The sequence below is a fragment of the Nyctereutes procyonoides genome, unplaced genomic scaffold (assembly GCF_905146905.1).
Source record: "Nyctereutes procyonoides isolate TBG_1078 unplaced genomic scaffold, NYPRO_anot_genome, whole genome shotgun sequence".
Taxonomy (NCBI): domain Eukaryota; kingdom Metazoa; phylum Chordata; class Mammalia; order Carnivora; family Canidae; genus Nyctereutes; species Nyctereutes procyonoides.
In genome coordinates, this window is record NW_026575126.1 from 46,737,368 (window position 1) to 46,753,585 (window position 16,218).

A 16,218-nucleotide genomic window follows, 5' to 3' on the forward strand; every position below is an offset into this window, starting at 1 on the left:
CTTTTTTAAGAGAAAATTCAATTTCTCATTATGAAGAAAAATGCAGCAAAATATTTGTTCACATCCCCAACTCTGTGCCCATGAGAAATTCTTCCAAGTGGAAACTCTGGGTCAGAAAGAATGAGCATCTTAAGGCTTCTGACCAGTATTTCTAAACTGCCTTCCAGGGGCAATAACAATAAACACACCTAGCAGTTTCCTTCATGGAACCCCCATCAACACTGGGTAGGTAGTATGTGTGCAATATGTGTGCACCTGTGTGTTTGTGTACACATAAAACCCCTACTAATTTCTAGGTGAAAAACTGTACTCTTTTTTATTTGCATGTCTGATTACCAATGATTTCCCAAATTTTTTGTTGCTAGGTCTTTTTTTTTTTTTTTTTTTTTTTTTTTTTTTAAGTTTCAGAGGTAGAATTTAGTGACTCATCAGGTGCAAATAATGTCCCACATTTTCGTGGACCATTGTATTTCCTCTTTTGTAACTGTTTGCTGGGGTCAATTACTGATTTGGGAGTGGGGTTATTAAATTTCTTTGTCACCGAAGAAGTAGAGCACATTCATTCTTTTGATATATATAAAAGTTCTGAAGTTTCCTTCATGATTTCCATTGCTGCTTTAATGTCTTAAGAGTCAGGATCAGATAGATAAATAGTACAAGAACAGATAGATATTCAAGCTTTCAGTCTCATTTTATGAAATTCGTGTAAGCTGACAAAAGTAGTAAAGAAAACTGGAACGATCAACGTTTAACAAGGGAGGTGACTTGTGACATGCATGCCAGTTAACCTCTTGGGAACCCAGTTCCAAATATAAATGTCAAGACTATAAAACATATTGTAAAATTAATGGATTGTTCCAGGTACTTTCTAGCTATAATACTCTCTGATTCTACATCTGTTTGGAGAGAGGGAGGGGAGAAGCAAGAAAACAGGGAAGGAAACAGAGAAGAGGGAGAGAGAGAAGCAGGCAGAAAGAAGTGACATCTAGAAGGATCAAAACTCAGAGAGACAAAGAGCCACGGGTGAACTAACTGTGTACAGATGAGGGCCTTTAATCTAAGACACAGAGAACCGGGCTTTTGCTGTGTTTTGAACTAGTTTCATCTCTAGCTGTTCCCTCCTAGGATCCTGGCACCATTTACTATTGTTACAACCTCCCTTCTCTTTAATAAAAATGGAAGCTGCTGTGCACGCTCCTTCACAACACATTCTGTCCCATTTGTTTTCAGTGAAATGAGAGGTGGACTAAGGGTAATTTTCAAGGGTCCCAGAAGAAAATTAGCACAACCTACACTCATGGAGGAAGGACGATACAGGACAACTGCCCACGCGTGCCAACAAATGACATCCTATACATGTTTGAGATTGGCAAACTCTTTCTGTAAGTGCCCAGAGAGTAAATATTTCAGGCTTTGTGGGCCATATGGTCTCTGTCTCAGCTACCATATGTCATGCAAGCAGCCACAGATAAATACGTCAACAAATAGGTATGGCTGTGTTCCAATAAAACTTTATTTATAGAAACAGGCAACAGGCCACATTGGGCCCACAAAGCAGCAGTTCACCAACTCCCACTACACATTATAGTTCCCAAGCTACTTGCAGGGCTGTTAAGCAGATATTCCCCATCATTACCGCATATTGTTCCTGTGTTCCTGGATATGACAGTGGTGACCTAAGAAGAAGAAAACAATTAATTTTAATTATCACACTCTTATCAGGATTTGTTCATCCAGGGGTCATCATAAAACTGAGGTTCTATTAGTTTGCCACAGGTTCAAAGCACATTTTATTTATTTTTTTTAATATTTTATTTATTTATTCATGAGAGACACAGAGAAAGACAGAGAGAGAGAGGCAGAGGGAAAAGCAGGCTCCGTGCAGGCAGGACTCCAGGATCACGCTCCAAGCCAAAGGCAGGCGCTAAATCACTGAGCCACCCAGGGATCCCCTCAAAGCACATTTTAAAGACCTACCTCTCTTTACTACCTTTATTCACACATAACTGTAGTCACGGGGGAAATAAAGAATCTGTAACTCTTCCCTTCTATTCTCTTGAGTAAATATTATACTTTTCTTTTCAAAACTATTTCTACTAAAAGAAGGCTTAATTCTTCAGATACCAAAAAGGTTTCCAAATAGCATGGAATGACAAATACTTTTTGATTCAGGTCACTGTAGTACAGAGAAGGTGGTCTCCTTCCCAGGAAAGACAGAGAGGCCCTTCTACAGGGACAAATCCGCCCAAGCCCTGGGCTGTATGGTCACTGCCAGGCTCAAGAAGGCTAGTTAAAGCCCAAGCTTCTAAAGTTTGATTACAAAACCCCTGTGTGCAAGTTCATTCTCTAGTCACTTCTCAGCCATCAGGAGTGCTCTGATGGGATCAGGTTCCAATAGTCTAACATGTTCAGAGACGCTAAAGGATTTTCACTCTAAAAATCAGCAACGGGGACAGCCCCAGTGGGGCAGCGGTTTAGCGACGCCTGCAGCCTGGGGTGTAATCCTGGAGACCCGGGATCGGGTCCCATGTCGGGCTTCCTGCAAGGAGCCTGCTTCTCCCTCTGCCTGTGTCTCTGCCTCTCTCAATCTCTCTAAAATAAATAAATAAATAAATAAATAAATAAATAAATAAATAAATAAATAAATCTTAAAAAATTATTTTAAGTAAAATTTAAAAAAATTAATTAAAGTAATTAAAAAAAATTAATTAAAGTAAAAGTAAAAAAAATTAAAAAAAACTTTATTAAACTTTATTTAAAAAATTTAAATTAAAAAATTTAAATTAATTAAAAAAATTAATTAAAAAAAGTAAAAAAAATTAATTAAAGTAATTAATTTAAAAAAAATTAATTAAAGTAAAAGTAAAAAAAATTAATTAAAAAAAAACAGTGACGGTAAGGTACATTTCAGAACACACAAGTAATCAAATGTACAAAAGCAAAAACTATTGCTCAATAAAAATATCTAATTTCGAACCTGAATAAGAAGACTCATAAACAGGACTTAAGGTTTCTTAGTCTAATACAGAAAAACAGAGCTGACCCCTTGAGCAACCCAGGCTTGAACTGCGTGGGTCCACTTAGAACTCTCTTTTTTCTGTAAGTATGATAAAAGCCTAGAAACATATTTTTTTGCCTTGTGACTTTCCAAATGGTTTTTTCCTCCAGCTTACTTTGTTTTAATATGGTAAATAACACATATAATGTATAAAATGTGTTCAACAACTGCTGATGCTATCGATCAGGCTTCCGGTCAACAGTAGGCTATTGTAGTTACATTTTGGGAGTCGAAAATCATACGTGGACTTTCAACCGTGCGGGGGCAGGGGGGGTGCGGTCCTGCACCCCTGAGCCCGTGTTGCCCAAGGGTCAGCTGCATCACGGGACGGGAACGCAGGTGCAACCTTACTGTATAAACTGCAGTCCTTCCTTAATGTTCTGCTGCCTTTTTCTTCTCTCCTCGGACACACTGGACATGTTACCCCACACATCCACTTTCTAAATAATCAATCTGGAAAGAAACAAGGCACAGAGTTACAGAAGGCCCCGTGATGGTACCATGTATAATTTGCAGTCCTGCTACACAACTACTTGTGGCCTCGTCCCTCTCTGCTGACTTGACCCCGGGGTCCTTGATGCCAAGCACTCTGGCTGATCCAGAAGGTCCCTGTGGCCCACCACATGGAAGCATCAGCTTTTCACCCTCCTTTAAGGCCAAGCAGCCACACTGATTTTGTATGTTCCTCCTAAAGAATCTCCGAGAAAAAAGTCATTTTCTTTCATGCCTCTTCTCTCCCCGGCCCTTCAGCTCCAGGTTTTCTTTCTTTCCTTTCTATACGCACGCACGCATAAGCTGCCACTAAAACAGTCCTGGCCTTGTTTTGCTTCTGGAAGCTCTCCAGAAGTGAAAAGTTTTCACATCCGTCTGCCTCATAGGGGCCTGACTTCCTGGTGAGCAGAGTGGAAACCTTATACATATTTTGTCACGCCAACTTCTGAAATAGTCCTTGTTCATACAACTGATAGAATAAAAAATCTGAATAAAGTCATTCGGTTGGAATTTTCTAGAAAGTAAGGGTTTACTTTCAACTTGACGCAGGCAAATGTCAACACAAGTCAATGCTGTTGGTGTCTGGCCCCCACCTAATCACTGTTCAGGAAGCAATTCCCAACAAAGTTAAAGGAGAACCACAGGGAAGAGATCTGGGATAAAGCACCATCGCCCAGTGTCCTAAACTAGGGCTTCTCCACCCAGAAGCTTGAGCCAGACAGCCCTTTATCATTGGGGGCCACCCTGTGCACGATAGGATGTTAACAGCACCCGTGGCCTCCATCCACTAGATGCCAGTAGTGACAACCAAAAATTCCTCCAGGCCTTGTTAATGTCCCCTAGCAGGGGTGAGGAGGGGGCATGGTCACCCTGAGATGAGTACTGGGGTCGAAGCCTAAGAGGACATCTTCTCACACAAACTGTACATTTGAACTCATGTGATGGATGGGGAACTCGTACCCAAGCTTCAAGTAAATAGCTGAGATATTTTAGTTTCACTCTTGCTTGACATTTGTAGTTTTACTTTTAAATCTATTACAAACTGTAGGTAGGAAAAAAAAAAACTGTAGGTAGGGGTGGGGACAAGTGTTGGAATGCCCCAAGGGTGTGTAACTGATCATTTTTTTTAAATACTGTCAGTTCTAAACATTTTGATCTTCTGCCTAAGTTGTCACTTTACTGAAGTATTTGTGAAATGATCTATCTGGGATTTGCTTTATAAAATATTTCAGCAGGGCACCTAGGTGGCCCAGGTGGTTAAGTATCTAACTCCATCTCAGCTCAGGTCCTGATCTCAGGGTTGTGAGTTCAAGCCCCAAGCTGGGCTCTGCATTGGGTGTGGAGCTGAATGAATGAATGATAAAAAAAAATAATAATAAAATATTCCAGCAACCAAAAAAAAGGAGGGGGTGGGGACGAAACAATAGAATGTGGCCAACCGGTGACAAACACAGGGATTCTTTCTACTTAGTCAACATTCTAAATTTTCCAAAATAAATGTTTACAAACCCCAGGACACAAAAGTAAAATGGCATTATTTCTCGAGTTTGTTTTGCAGGTAATCTAGCTTAAAGGAGGATGAACAGGTGGAAATAAATAAAACAAGACCACGAAAAATATGGACACCTGTCCCAAGCAGCAATGGGAGGTGTATGGGGTTCCTCCTACACTTCCACTTGACATGTCTGACCATTCCCTTAGCAAAAAAAAAATTTAATCCCTACTTGCATGTACAAAGTTATTTAAGGAGTATTTGTAAGAGAAAAGGATCAAAAATGTACTCAATGCCTGTCAAGAAGGAAATGGATTGTGCCAAGAAAACTGCACTGGAAAAACACAGGTAAGGTGTGAGTGTCCACAAAATGACCCGGTTCTGATTCTTAATAAAAGGGTGAGGAGGGGATCCGGGGTGGCTCAGCGGTTTGGCATCTGCCTTCGGCCCAGGGCGTGATCCTGGAGACCCGCGTCGGGCTCCCTGCATGGAGCCTGCTTCTCCCTCTGCCTGTGTCTCTGCCTCTCTCCTGTGTCTCTCATGAATAAATAAATACAATAAAAAATAAAAGGGTGAGGAGACACTATATATTCACATTTGCTTATACATCCACAAAACAGCTCCAGATGGAACCACAGCAGTGGCAGAAAACTGAGGGAAAGGCCTTGTCACTGCATACCTTTAAAACTTGCTTCCTGGGGACGCCTGGGTGGCTCAGAGGTTGAGCATCTGCCTTCAGCTCAGAGTGTGATCCTGGGGTCCCGGGATCAAGTCCCACATAGGGCTCCTTGCAGGGAGCCTGCTTCTCTCTCTGCCTATGTCTCTGCCTCTGTCTCTCATAAATAAATAAATAAATAAAATCTATACAAAATAATAATTAAAAAATAAATAAAGTGGAGCCAATTTAGAACCAGAGTTTACTGCTCAAAGGCACTCGGACTAGCACTCAGGGGTGTCACAGCAGTTGGGCCTGAAAGTCAGTGACAAAAGAAAAGGTGACCCAAAGCAAGAACTCTTCCCTGTCTTCAGTGAACAAGACACCTTCCTCCCAACCTCTGTATAGGGAAGGTGGGGAATTAGTTTGAGGTCTCTGTTGGCTAAGAAGGGACTCCGGGATCATGATAATCCACTGAGTTAATAGCCTTAGGGCTATTTCCCCAGAAAGTGCCAGAAAACCTTGAACCTCGACCTCTTAAGGACAAAGGGCATGTGGCAAAGAGCTGACAACTCAAGCAGGTAATTAAGAGGAAATAAGTCGCAAGCTCTTTTAATAGCACAAAACACTTGCCTCCTTTAAAGATTTAGGAACATAGTATCAGGGGATAGATACGCAAAAATAGTAGAATAGGGAATTTCATGTTCTTATAGTCTTCTTCCCCCAAAACAGCATTATGAAAAACTGTACAAACTGTAAAGTTAAAAATCTTTCTCAATGAACACCACATACTATGTTCTACAATGACTATTCATTGTTTACCCCATCTGCCCATCTTTATCCACCCGCCCATCCCTCTGTCCATCCATCAATCTACCTTATTGATAAAGTGCAAAGCAGCACAAATCAATCATAATTCATCAGTAAGCGCCTCAGCATACATATTAACATCCTAGATTTCAGGATTTGTTTACAGTTTGGGGTTTTTTTTAAGGTAAAATGCAGAAACTTTTTTCCCTTATAAAATGCATAGTTTTAAGGCAGGTTTTGACAAAGAATATGTTCCTGTGACCCAGACCCAGACCCCAATCTTGACATAATACCATTACTGGCATGCTAGAAGTTCCCACAGACCCCTTCCCCAGCTGGTCCCTACCCCACTCCTGCCCTTGGCAATCCGTTCTGATTTTCTTCATCGTAGATAAGTTTCACCTGAGAAATACAACCTCTTTCCCATTTTGAAAGAGAAAAGAACACTTTTTTTTTACACATCATTTTATTTTTGGATCCTGCTAAAATCTGGCTTCAATTTTCAGGTGAGGAAGGATTTGATAAAGTTAATCCAAAAGCCACTTTTTTCATTCAAAATCGGCAGCACATGACAGGTGCACACTCCCTCCTCAAGACAGGGGCTTCACCCCCAGCTGGCCTTCAACAGGAGAGCTCCTTCTTTCTCCCCCAGCCACTCTCCCCCCATCCAGGACCTTCTGCACCGCCCAGTGCTCAAGACCCTCTGCCCATCTGAGAGCTCTACTAGATGTCTCATAAGAATTGCAAACTGTGGGCAGCCCGGGTGGCTCAGTGGTTTAGTGCCGCCTTCAGCCCGGGGCATGATCCTGGAGACCCGGGATCGAGTCCCACGTTGGGCTCCCTGCATGGAGCCTGCTTCTCCCTCTGCCTGTGTCTCTGCCTCTCTCCCTCTCTCTCTCTCATAAATAATAAACAAAATCTTTAAAAAAAAAAAAAAGAATTGCAAACTGTTTAAGGAGTAAGATTTTCATATTAGGTGGTCAAGAGGAGAGTCTCCTCTCCAGCCACTTGGCCACCCATCTGCCCTTCCTGAGGGCAATCACCCATTGTCACTGGTCTCTTCTATGTCCTGACAAAGAAATTCTGTGAAACAACAGAGTACCTTGACAGTGCAGTGGTTACATGAAATCTCTGCATGGGATAAAACTGCAGAGACAGACACACAGACACACACACACACATACACACACACAAGTGTATGTAAAACTGGTAAGAGTAAGAGCCTGTAGTTTGGTTAGCAGCATTCAACGAATCTCAGTTTCCTGGCTCTGATGCCTCACTACAGTTCTGTAAGATGGCACCACGGGGGGAAGTGGATGAAGGGCTCATGGGCCTCCAAATACCACTTTAGCAACTTCCTGTGAGTTTATAATTTCTCTCAAAATAAAAAGTTAAACATATCCCGTGTCTGTTATTCTGTATACAAACTGGGGTTCCCTGGGACACCTGGGTGGCTCAGGGGGTGAGCATCTGCCTTTGGCTCAGGTCATGATCCCGGAGTCCCAGGATCGAGTGTCACATAAGGATCCCCGCACGGAGCCTGCTTCTCCCTCTGCCTGTGTCTCTGCCTCTCTCTGTGTCTCTCAGGAAAAAATAAAAATCTTTAAAAACAAACAAACAAACTGGGGTTCCCAGCATGCTCTGCACCTTGCTTTCGTCTCCTAGTGCCTGACCTCAAAGGTCACTCCCTCTCAGAGCACATGAGAAGCTGCTTTAACTGTCATGTTCTGTGTGATACAGTCGTACCCTAATTTCTGATGCACATTTGGGTTGTTTCCAATCTCTAAACTTCATCAAGTACTCCAGACATTTCATTTAGGTCTTTTGTCAAAGAAGTTCCATCGGCTGGGGGCACCTGGGTGGCTCAGTGATTAAAAATCTATCTGCCTTTGGCTCAGGGTGTGATCCCGGGGTCCTGGGATCGAGTCCCACATTGGGCTCCCCATAGGGAGCCTGCTTCTCCTGCTGCCTATGTCTTCGCCTCTCTGTGTCTCTCATGAATAAATAAAATATCTTTTAAAAAGAGTTCTGTCGGGGAAAGGGTGCATGTGTTTGTTCACTTTACCAGCTACCACCAAGGTATAACACGACCCTGCCCAACAACACACAAGGGCCCCGATTTTGCCACTTCACCAACCAGTTATCCAAGGTTTCACTCCTGCCGACCAGGGAGGTGAGAAACGTGTGACAACAGTGTGACGATGTGACCAGATTTCTATCATTAGTGATAGAAGCATGTAGCTGCTCAGCTCGTGAAATTTAAGAGTCATTTGTACTTCCTTCACCATAAACTGTCTGCTCGGGTCTTTTGCCCATTGTCCTTCCAGGCTGTACCCTCCTCATTCAGGAAAGTTCTTTATATAGAGAGGAAAGTAGTCTTTTCTGGTGCTGTTATTGTTTTTCCCTACTTGATGACAATCCTTCTCCTTAGGTCTGGTTTTTATACTTTTTGACAGCAGTTTTTATCCCTAAGTAGCTGAATTTATCAAGATTCTCTTCCATGGTACCAGCATCCTGACACACTTACATATACCTTCACCACTTTGAAGTTATAAAATAACTCTCCATGTTTTCTCTTCATATTCTTATTGTTTCATTTAAGAAAAAACTTTTTAAAGATTTTGAGTGAGTGAGAGAGAGAGAGAGAGAGAGCGAGCATGGGGAAGGGGTGGGGCAGAGGGAGAAGCAGACTCCCCGCTGAGCAAGGAGGATGAAGCGGGACATGATCCCAGGATCCGGGGAACACGACTTGAGCCAAAGGCAGACCCCTAACCGACTGAGCCACCCAGGCACTCCCCCTCCCCAAATTTTTTTAATGTGACCTAGCAGCTGACTGTGAGAACTGATATAGAGATATATATATATTCCCCTCCCAAAGAGCTACTCAGATGCCCAAGCCTCCTTTATAGGAAGGCCATCTATTCTACGCTGATCCGTGGAAGGCCACATACCATATGCGAAATTCTGTGGTTTTTACTCAGCATTTCTGACTTGAACGGTCCTAACGCTAGGCCGTCCTGCCGACCCCAACCTTGCACCCGAAAGACCTACCCTTTCAGTAATGAAACCATTTTCTCGCCACTTGCTCAAACCAGAAACCTGGCACCATCCTCTTCTCTCACATCCCACTTCCATCAACCCACTGACGGAGCTCACAAGTGACACTGTAGAATACGTACAGGGCGCCCCAAATCTGACCACTTCCCACGACTTGCTCCGCCACCCCTGGCCTGGATCACAGATCATACCATCCCGCCTAGATGTCGCAATATCCTCCTTCCCCGGCCTCTGCTCTAGGCCTGGGTCCTCTCCACTGTCTCCTCCCCCATGCACTTCCCACCCTAAACTAAAAGGAATGCTCTTTTATTTTTTTTTTTAAGATTTTATTTATTTATTCATGAGAGAGACAGAGAGAGAGAGACAGAGGCACAGGCGGAGGGAGAAGCAGACCCCATGCAGGGAGCCCGGTGTGGGACTCCAGGATCACACCATGGGCCGAAGGCAGGCGCTCAACCACTGAGCCACCGGGGCTGCCCAGGAAAGCTCTTTTAAAAACAAGAATCAGTTATGACAGCCCGGCTTTAATTCCTTCAGTGGCTTTCCTAGGACTGAGAATAAATTCCGGAGTCCTTCCCGTGATCTATCAAGTCCGGGAGGGTCCTTCTGACCTCTTCTCACACTACTCTCACGCACCCACTCATTCAGCTCCCACCACGCTGGCCTTCTGTGGGCCTGTGGAATGAGTCAAGGGCTCCGTGTCTCTGGGGCATTGTGCTTGCTCATCCCTTTGCCCAAAACACACTTCCCAGAACTACACAGAGCTGGTTCCTTTTCCTCCTGGAGTCCTGGCTTACATATCCCCTTTAGAGGCCTTCCCTTACCCCCTAAATTGCTGCCACATCCCGAGCTCACTGCGCCACTCACTTCCAGGGGTGCCTCGTCTTTCTTAGTCCTGACTGTAAGCCAATATCGGGATCCAGGACAACACACATTTGAATGGAAGAACGAATGAAATGGCCAAGTGTAAAGAGAATGCTTCCTACCAAGTTCAAGAGGCCTGAGAATTTAACACCTTGCACAAATGTTCACTTAAGGACAGGTGGGACAAAGGAGGGCCCCAGGGAGGAAATGATGAGGCAGGCAGAGCTGGCTGTGGTGGACTCTGCCTCCAACCCTTTGGGGGCGGGGGTGTAAATCAAAAGGGTGGGGATCCATTAAGGACCGGGACAGCGAGAAAGACCAGAAGCCAACCCTGCAGGAGCACAAGGACGGGGAGACATGGGGAGACCATGGCAGACACCCCTCCCCCTAAAGGAAAGGGGAGCGGAGCAGGAGAGCTTTGAATAGTACACGGTAAAGCAAGAAACTCAACTAAACAGAAGCTTCGTTAAATTATCTCATGTTTTGCAAGCTGGAGATCCGCATCATCAACTTTCTCTCATCAGCTGATTTTAAATCTGTTAATCATTCTGAAGTTTTATGTAGGGAGAAAAGATAGCCTGGATCTTCATTATAATTCCTTAATTAGGGCAGCCTGGGTGGCTCAGCAGTTTAGCGCTGCCTTCAGTCCAGGGCGTGATCCCGGAGACCCAGGATGGAGTCCCACGTCGGGTTCCCTGCCTGGAGCCTGCTTCTTCCTCTGCCTGTGTCTCTGCCTCTCTCTCTCTCTCTCTCTCTCTCTCTCTCTCGTGTCTCTCATGGATAAATAAATAAAATCTTTAAAAAAAATTCCTTGGGCAGCCTGGGTGGCTCAGCGGTTGAGCGCTGCCTTCAGTCCAGGGTGTGATCCTGGAGACCGGGGATGGAGTCCTATGTCGGGCTCCCTGCATGAGGCCTGCTTCTCCCTCGGCCTGTGTCTCTGCCTCTCTCTGTGTGTGTCTCTCATAAATAAATAAATAAAATCTTTTTTAAAAAAATTCCTTGGGGATCCCTGGGTGGCTCAGCATTTAAGCACCTGCCTTTGGCCCAGGGCGTGATCCTGGAGTCCCAGGATGGAGTCGCACATCAGGCTCCCTGCATGGAGCCTGCTTCTGCTTCTCCCTCTGCCTATGTCTCTGCCTCTGTGTGTGTGTGTGTGTGTGTGTGTGTGTGTGTGTCTCATGAATAAATAAAATCTTTTAAAAAATTAAAAATAAAAAATGAAATTCCTTACTCAGTGCCTGTAGAGTGAAACCGATTATACTAAAGTCTGGGACGATGCACAATGTTGTTAGCTAGATACTGTATTCATATCCATGACATTTGGGCCTCACAAGATAACTTTAGAAACTAGCTGCCCTTAAGAGAAGACACCACCGTAAGTGATCCGTGATGGCCACAGTGTTAGGCAGAAACAACAGCTAACCCTCAGCGCCCATCCTGGATGCCAAGTGCTGGTCTAAGCACGGTGTGTGTATTGAATCATTTAATCCTCATAATAGTCTCAAGAGATATGTACCATGAGGACACTTTTGCACAGAGAAGTGACGCAAGCAGTCCAGGATCGGAGCTATGAAGTGGCAGGGCTAGATTTCAGAGCCAGACAGTCTGGCTCCAGGCCCGAATTCTCATTACGCCACGCTATGCCACACTGTAAGTGGCAGCAATGCCAGGAGGGGGCCAAGCAGTCTAAGTCGGCCCTGGACTGTGCTCCGAAAGGCAAATACAGCCCCGACAGGCAGGTGGGCATTTTCAAGCCACCCGAGGGGAACAGAATAAACGCACCCCTGCACACGCACACACAATGACAGGCTCAAGGGGTTTCACACGGGAATGCAGCAGATGCAAGGGAGTCAGGATACCAGTCCGGGGAAAATCTGCATCTGGAAATATGCTCCACTCGTAATATGTTTAAACACGAGGGATGAATACTAAACAGTCTTACAAGACACACACAGGAAACGAGAAAGCGGGCAGGGTATACGGCGCAGTGTTTGTACTTTGCCTAAAAAGGTACCTCTAAATTTCAAGTGAAAAATTACAGTTACCAGCCTGGATTAAATTCTATTATCAGACTCCCGCCTGTCTGTGCAATGGTGTAAACAAACAAACAAAAAGTTAGTGAAAGCAACTTTACTGTCAACCCCGCCTTTCAACAGTTAGCTCACTCTGTAACACTTACAAAAGTGGCTACAAAAACAAAAACAAAAACAAAAAAAAGTGGCTAGCTACATCACAACCCTCAGAGACTGCAAACCCAGGCGGTGAAACATCACAGCTAGTCTTCCGCTTTCTCGAAACAGTGACTCCTCTAATGGATACTTTGTTATGAGACAGACAACCAGCACCCCCCAAGCAAAAGTCACAGTAACTCAGAGGAAGGCCTTTCCAGGTCCTTTGCGCGGCAAGAGCACCTGAAAATCTACACGCTCTCTACAGAGCCCACACACAGATACTGGCAAATATTCATCCTCGATAACCCGCGATCCGATTGTGATTCTCACCTAACACAACTACTTCCAGATTGCGATACACAGCAGAGAGGGAAAATTTTTCAACAAAGACAATTTTGTCCATTAGCTCGAATTACTCTGCAAAAAAAAAAAAAAAAAAACGAGGACAAGATCTCATTTGCAATCAGCTCAGCAGTTCAGCTCGGCTCAGAGTGACCCAGAGAGGCAGAGGCTCCCTGAGAGCCTGGGGGACGGGAGGCCACTTGCCACCGGGGAAGCAGGAAAAGGTAAGCAGATGGCCCAGGCTCCCAGCCGCCCTGCCCCCCCTTCAGATGCTCAACCGGAGCACTGTCCAACAGAAATAGAAGGCGAGCCACATATGTAATTTCAAATTTCCGAGTTGCCACGTTCAACAAAAGTAAAAAGATAACCGGTGTGAGTCATCTTAACGATTTATTTTAGTCGACCTAATTAGTTTCAAAATACTATCATCTTCACATGCACTAAAGGCAAAAAAAAAAAATACATATATATATATATATATATATATATATATATAGTCTTTCACTGTTGGGGTTTTTCCCCCCACTTTCCCTTCCCAGTGTTTGAAATCAGATCTGTCTTTTCCAGCCTTTCGGCCGGCGCACACTCAGCTGGGTCCCCAGCACACACCGTGCGGCCGGCGGGCGCCCCCTCCCCGGGCGGCGCGGCCCGGGGCAAGCGGAGGTCCGGCTCGCTCGGTCCCCAGCACGGGTCCCCTCCTCGAGGTGCAGGCGCTGGGGGGCCGCGAGGGCAGCCCGGGCGCCGCTGAGCCCCCCCACCCCCCCCACCCCCGCGGGCGCAGGCGCAGGCGCAGTCTCGGGCCCAGCGGGCGCTTCCCGCGGCGGACCACACCCCTGCCAGGACCGTCCCCGCCGAGCCTCCGCGCTAATGAGAACTGACAGCGCCGCGTTCCTCAAGGGTGGGGGAAGAAACCCCAAACCCCGCGGTCTCCGCATCCCCGATGGACAGGAAGCCGTCCGCCGCGCGTGCGAGCTGCGCGCCCCGCGCAAAAGAAAGGCGGGGGGGATGGTCACCCCGAAACACAGGAGCCCCGCGCTGGGCGCGCATCCCTCCGCCCGCAAACCCAAGACACTGATTTGGGGGCCCCGGGGTCACCAGATGGACATGGACACGCACGCGATGGGGCGGGGGCGGGGGGGGAGGTGCCAGCGGGCAGGCGGGCGGGCTGGAGGGCTGGCGAGGGGTCGCCGCGCCGCCCGAGAGCGGGGGGAGGGGAGCGGAGGGGGCCCCGGGGGCACCAGACGGACATGGACACGCACGCGATGGGGCGGGGGCGGGGGGGCGGGCGGGCTGGAGGGCTGGCAGGGGGCTGCGGACCCGCGCGCCCCGGGGTCGCCGCGCCGCCCGAGAGCTGGGGGGAGGGGAGCGGAGGGACGGAGGGGAGGCAGCGGGGGGGGCCCGGGACCCCGCCTGCCCGCGTCCGCCCCAGCAGCGGCGCCCGATCTCCCGATCTCCCCCCGGGGGCCCCGCGGGCCGCCGCCGCCCTGCCCCGCCCGCCGTCCGTTACCGGGCGCGCGCGAGCACGAGGCGGCGGCGGCGGCGGCGGCGGCGGGCGCGCGCGGGCGGGGGAGGGGCGCGGGGCCGGGGCGCCCACCTACCTGCGGGGACGGCCGCGCCGGCGGGGAGCGGGGAGCGGGGCGCGGGGCGCGGGGCGCGGGCGGCGGCGAGGCGCGGGCAGCGGGCGGCGGGGCCCGGGCGCTCGCTCGCAGCTTCCCTCGGCGACCGGCGGCGGCGGCGGGTCGGCGGCGCCCGTGCGGCGCCCTCTGGCGGCGGGAGGCCGCGCCCGGCGCCCGGGAGACGCGGCCATTGGCTGGGCCCGCGAGCGTGGTTGCCGGGGCGGCGGCGCCACGTCGGGCCGGGCCGGGGCCGGTCTGGGCCGGGGCGGGGCCGGGGCCGGGGCCGGGGCCGGGGCGGGCGGCGGGGGGCCCGGGCGGCGTGACCCCGCGTGCTGGGGGCGCCGCGTGTGCGCTCCGGGGGCGGCAGCGGGACGGCCCGACCCGGAGCTGACCCCCTTCGCGTCTCGGGCGCCTCCCCGAGGACCGGGAGCCCGGAGCCACCGGCGTGCGCCCCCCACCCCCCACCCCGACCTCCCAGACGGGGGCGCGCGGCGCTCCGGCAGCTCCGGGGTGCAGGGCCTGGCTCCCCGTCCCGCTCCCCGTCCCGCTCCCCGTCCCGCTCCCGGTCCCGCTCCCCGTCCTGCAAGCGCCAGCCCAGCGCCACGTCAGCTCTGTGCGCTGGGCCGCCAGGTGCCCCCGGAGGAGCGGGGCGGAGAGCAGGACACAGACCCTGAAGCCAGGGGGCAGGACCCGCAGGGGGGCAGGGGGCAGGGGGGCCTCCGAAGGTGACAGCTGTCAGGCCACAGGCATGCACAGATAAGGCGCCTCGCCTGGGCGGAGGGAAGGACAAGTGCAAAGGCCCTGAGGCTGGAGCTCCGTGTTTAGGGAGCAGCAAAGGCCTCTACCTTCCTGTGTGTAAGGGGAGAAAGGTGCGAAGAAGAGCAAGGCCATGATGGGAATGAGGAGTTTGTTCTATGTGGCCTGAGAGCCCCTCCAGGAATCTGAATTCGGATTGCCATAATCTTGATTTGCATTCTAGACAGTTCTCTTGGGCCACTGTGCAGAGACTAGGGTCATAGGAGGGACAGGACCAGGAACAAGGAGGCTAGCCGAGTGGCTCTCACAGTGGCTACGGGGATGTGGACTTACACATCAGCTATGCTGGGATCCTGGGTGGCTCGGTGGCTCAAGGCATGACCCCGGGGTCCTGGGATCCAGTCCCCCATGGGGCTCCCCGCAGGGAGCCTGCTTCTCCCTCTGCCTGGGTCTTTGCCTCTCTTGTGTGTCTCTCATGAATAAAAAATAAAATAATAAAATAAAATAATAAAATAAAATAAAATAATAAATGAAATAATAAAATAAAATATAAAATAAAATAAAAGTAAAACAAATCAGCTGTATTAGTCGACAGAGGCTATCATAACAAAATGCCACAGACCTGGTGGCCTAAAAACAAGAATTTTCTCATAGCTCTGGAGGCTGGAAGTCCAAGATAAAGGCGACAGTTGGTTTCTGGTGAAAACTCTCTCCTTGGCATTCAGGTGTCCACCTCCTCACAGTGTCCTCATACAGCCTTTCCCTGCACACACATCCCTAGTGTCTTTTTCTCATCTTATTGGCTTAGGGTTCACTCTTATGACGTCTTTTAACCGAATAACCTCAATAAAAGCCTTATAGCCAGATACAGTCACATGCACATTAGGATATGGATTTGGAGGGGA

At 48.5% G+C, this 16,218-nt stretch overlaps 1 protein-coding gene across 1 annotated transcript in view; it reads right to left on the reverse strand.

Moving 5' to 3' along the window:
* ZC3H7A (zinc finger CCCH-type containing 7A) overlaps positions 1-14,612 on the reverse strand; it is a 37,807-nt gene extending 23,195 nt beyond the window's left edge. The window contains exons 1-3 of the mRNA XM_055340004.1: positions 14,540-14,612; positions 3,410-3,511; positions 1,637-1,676 (exon numbers count right to left, since the gene is read on the reverse strand). Of these exons, the coding sequence (XP_055195979.1) occupies positions 1,637-1,676; positions 3,410-3,477 (108 nt within the window). The 5' untranslated portion in view covers positions 3,478-3,511; positions 14,540-14,612. The remainder of the gene's footprint in view (positions 1-1,636; positions 1,677-3,409; positions 3,512-14,539) is intronic.
* Positions 14,613-16,218: the final 1,606 nt, after the last annotated feature.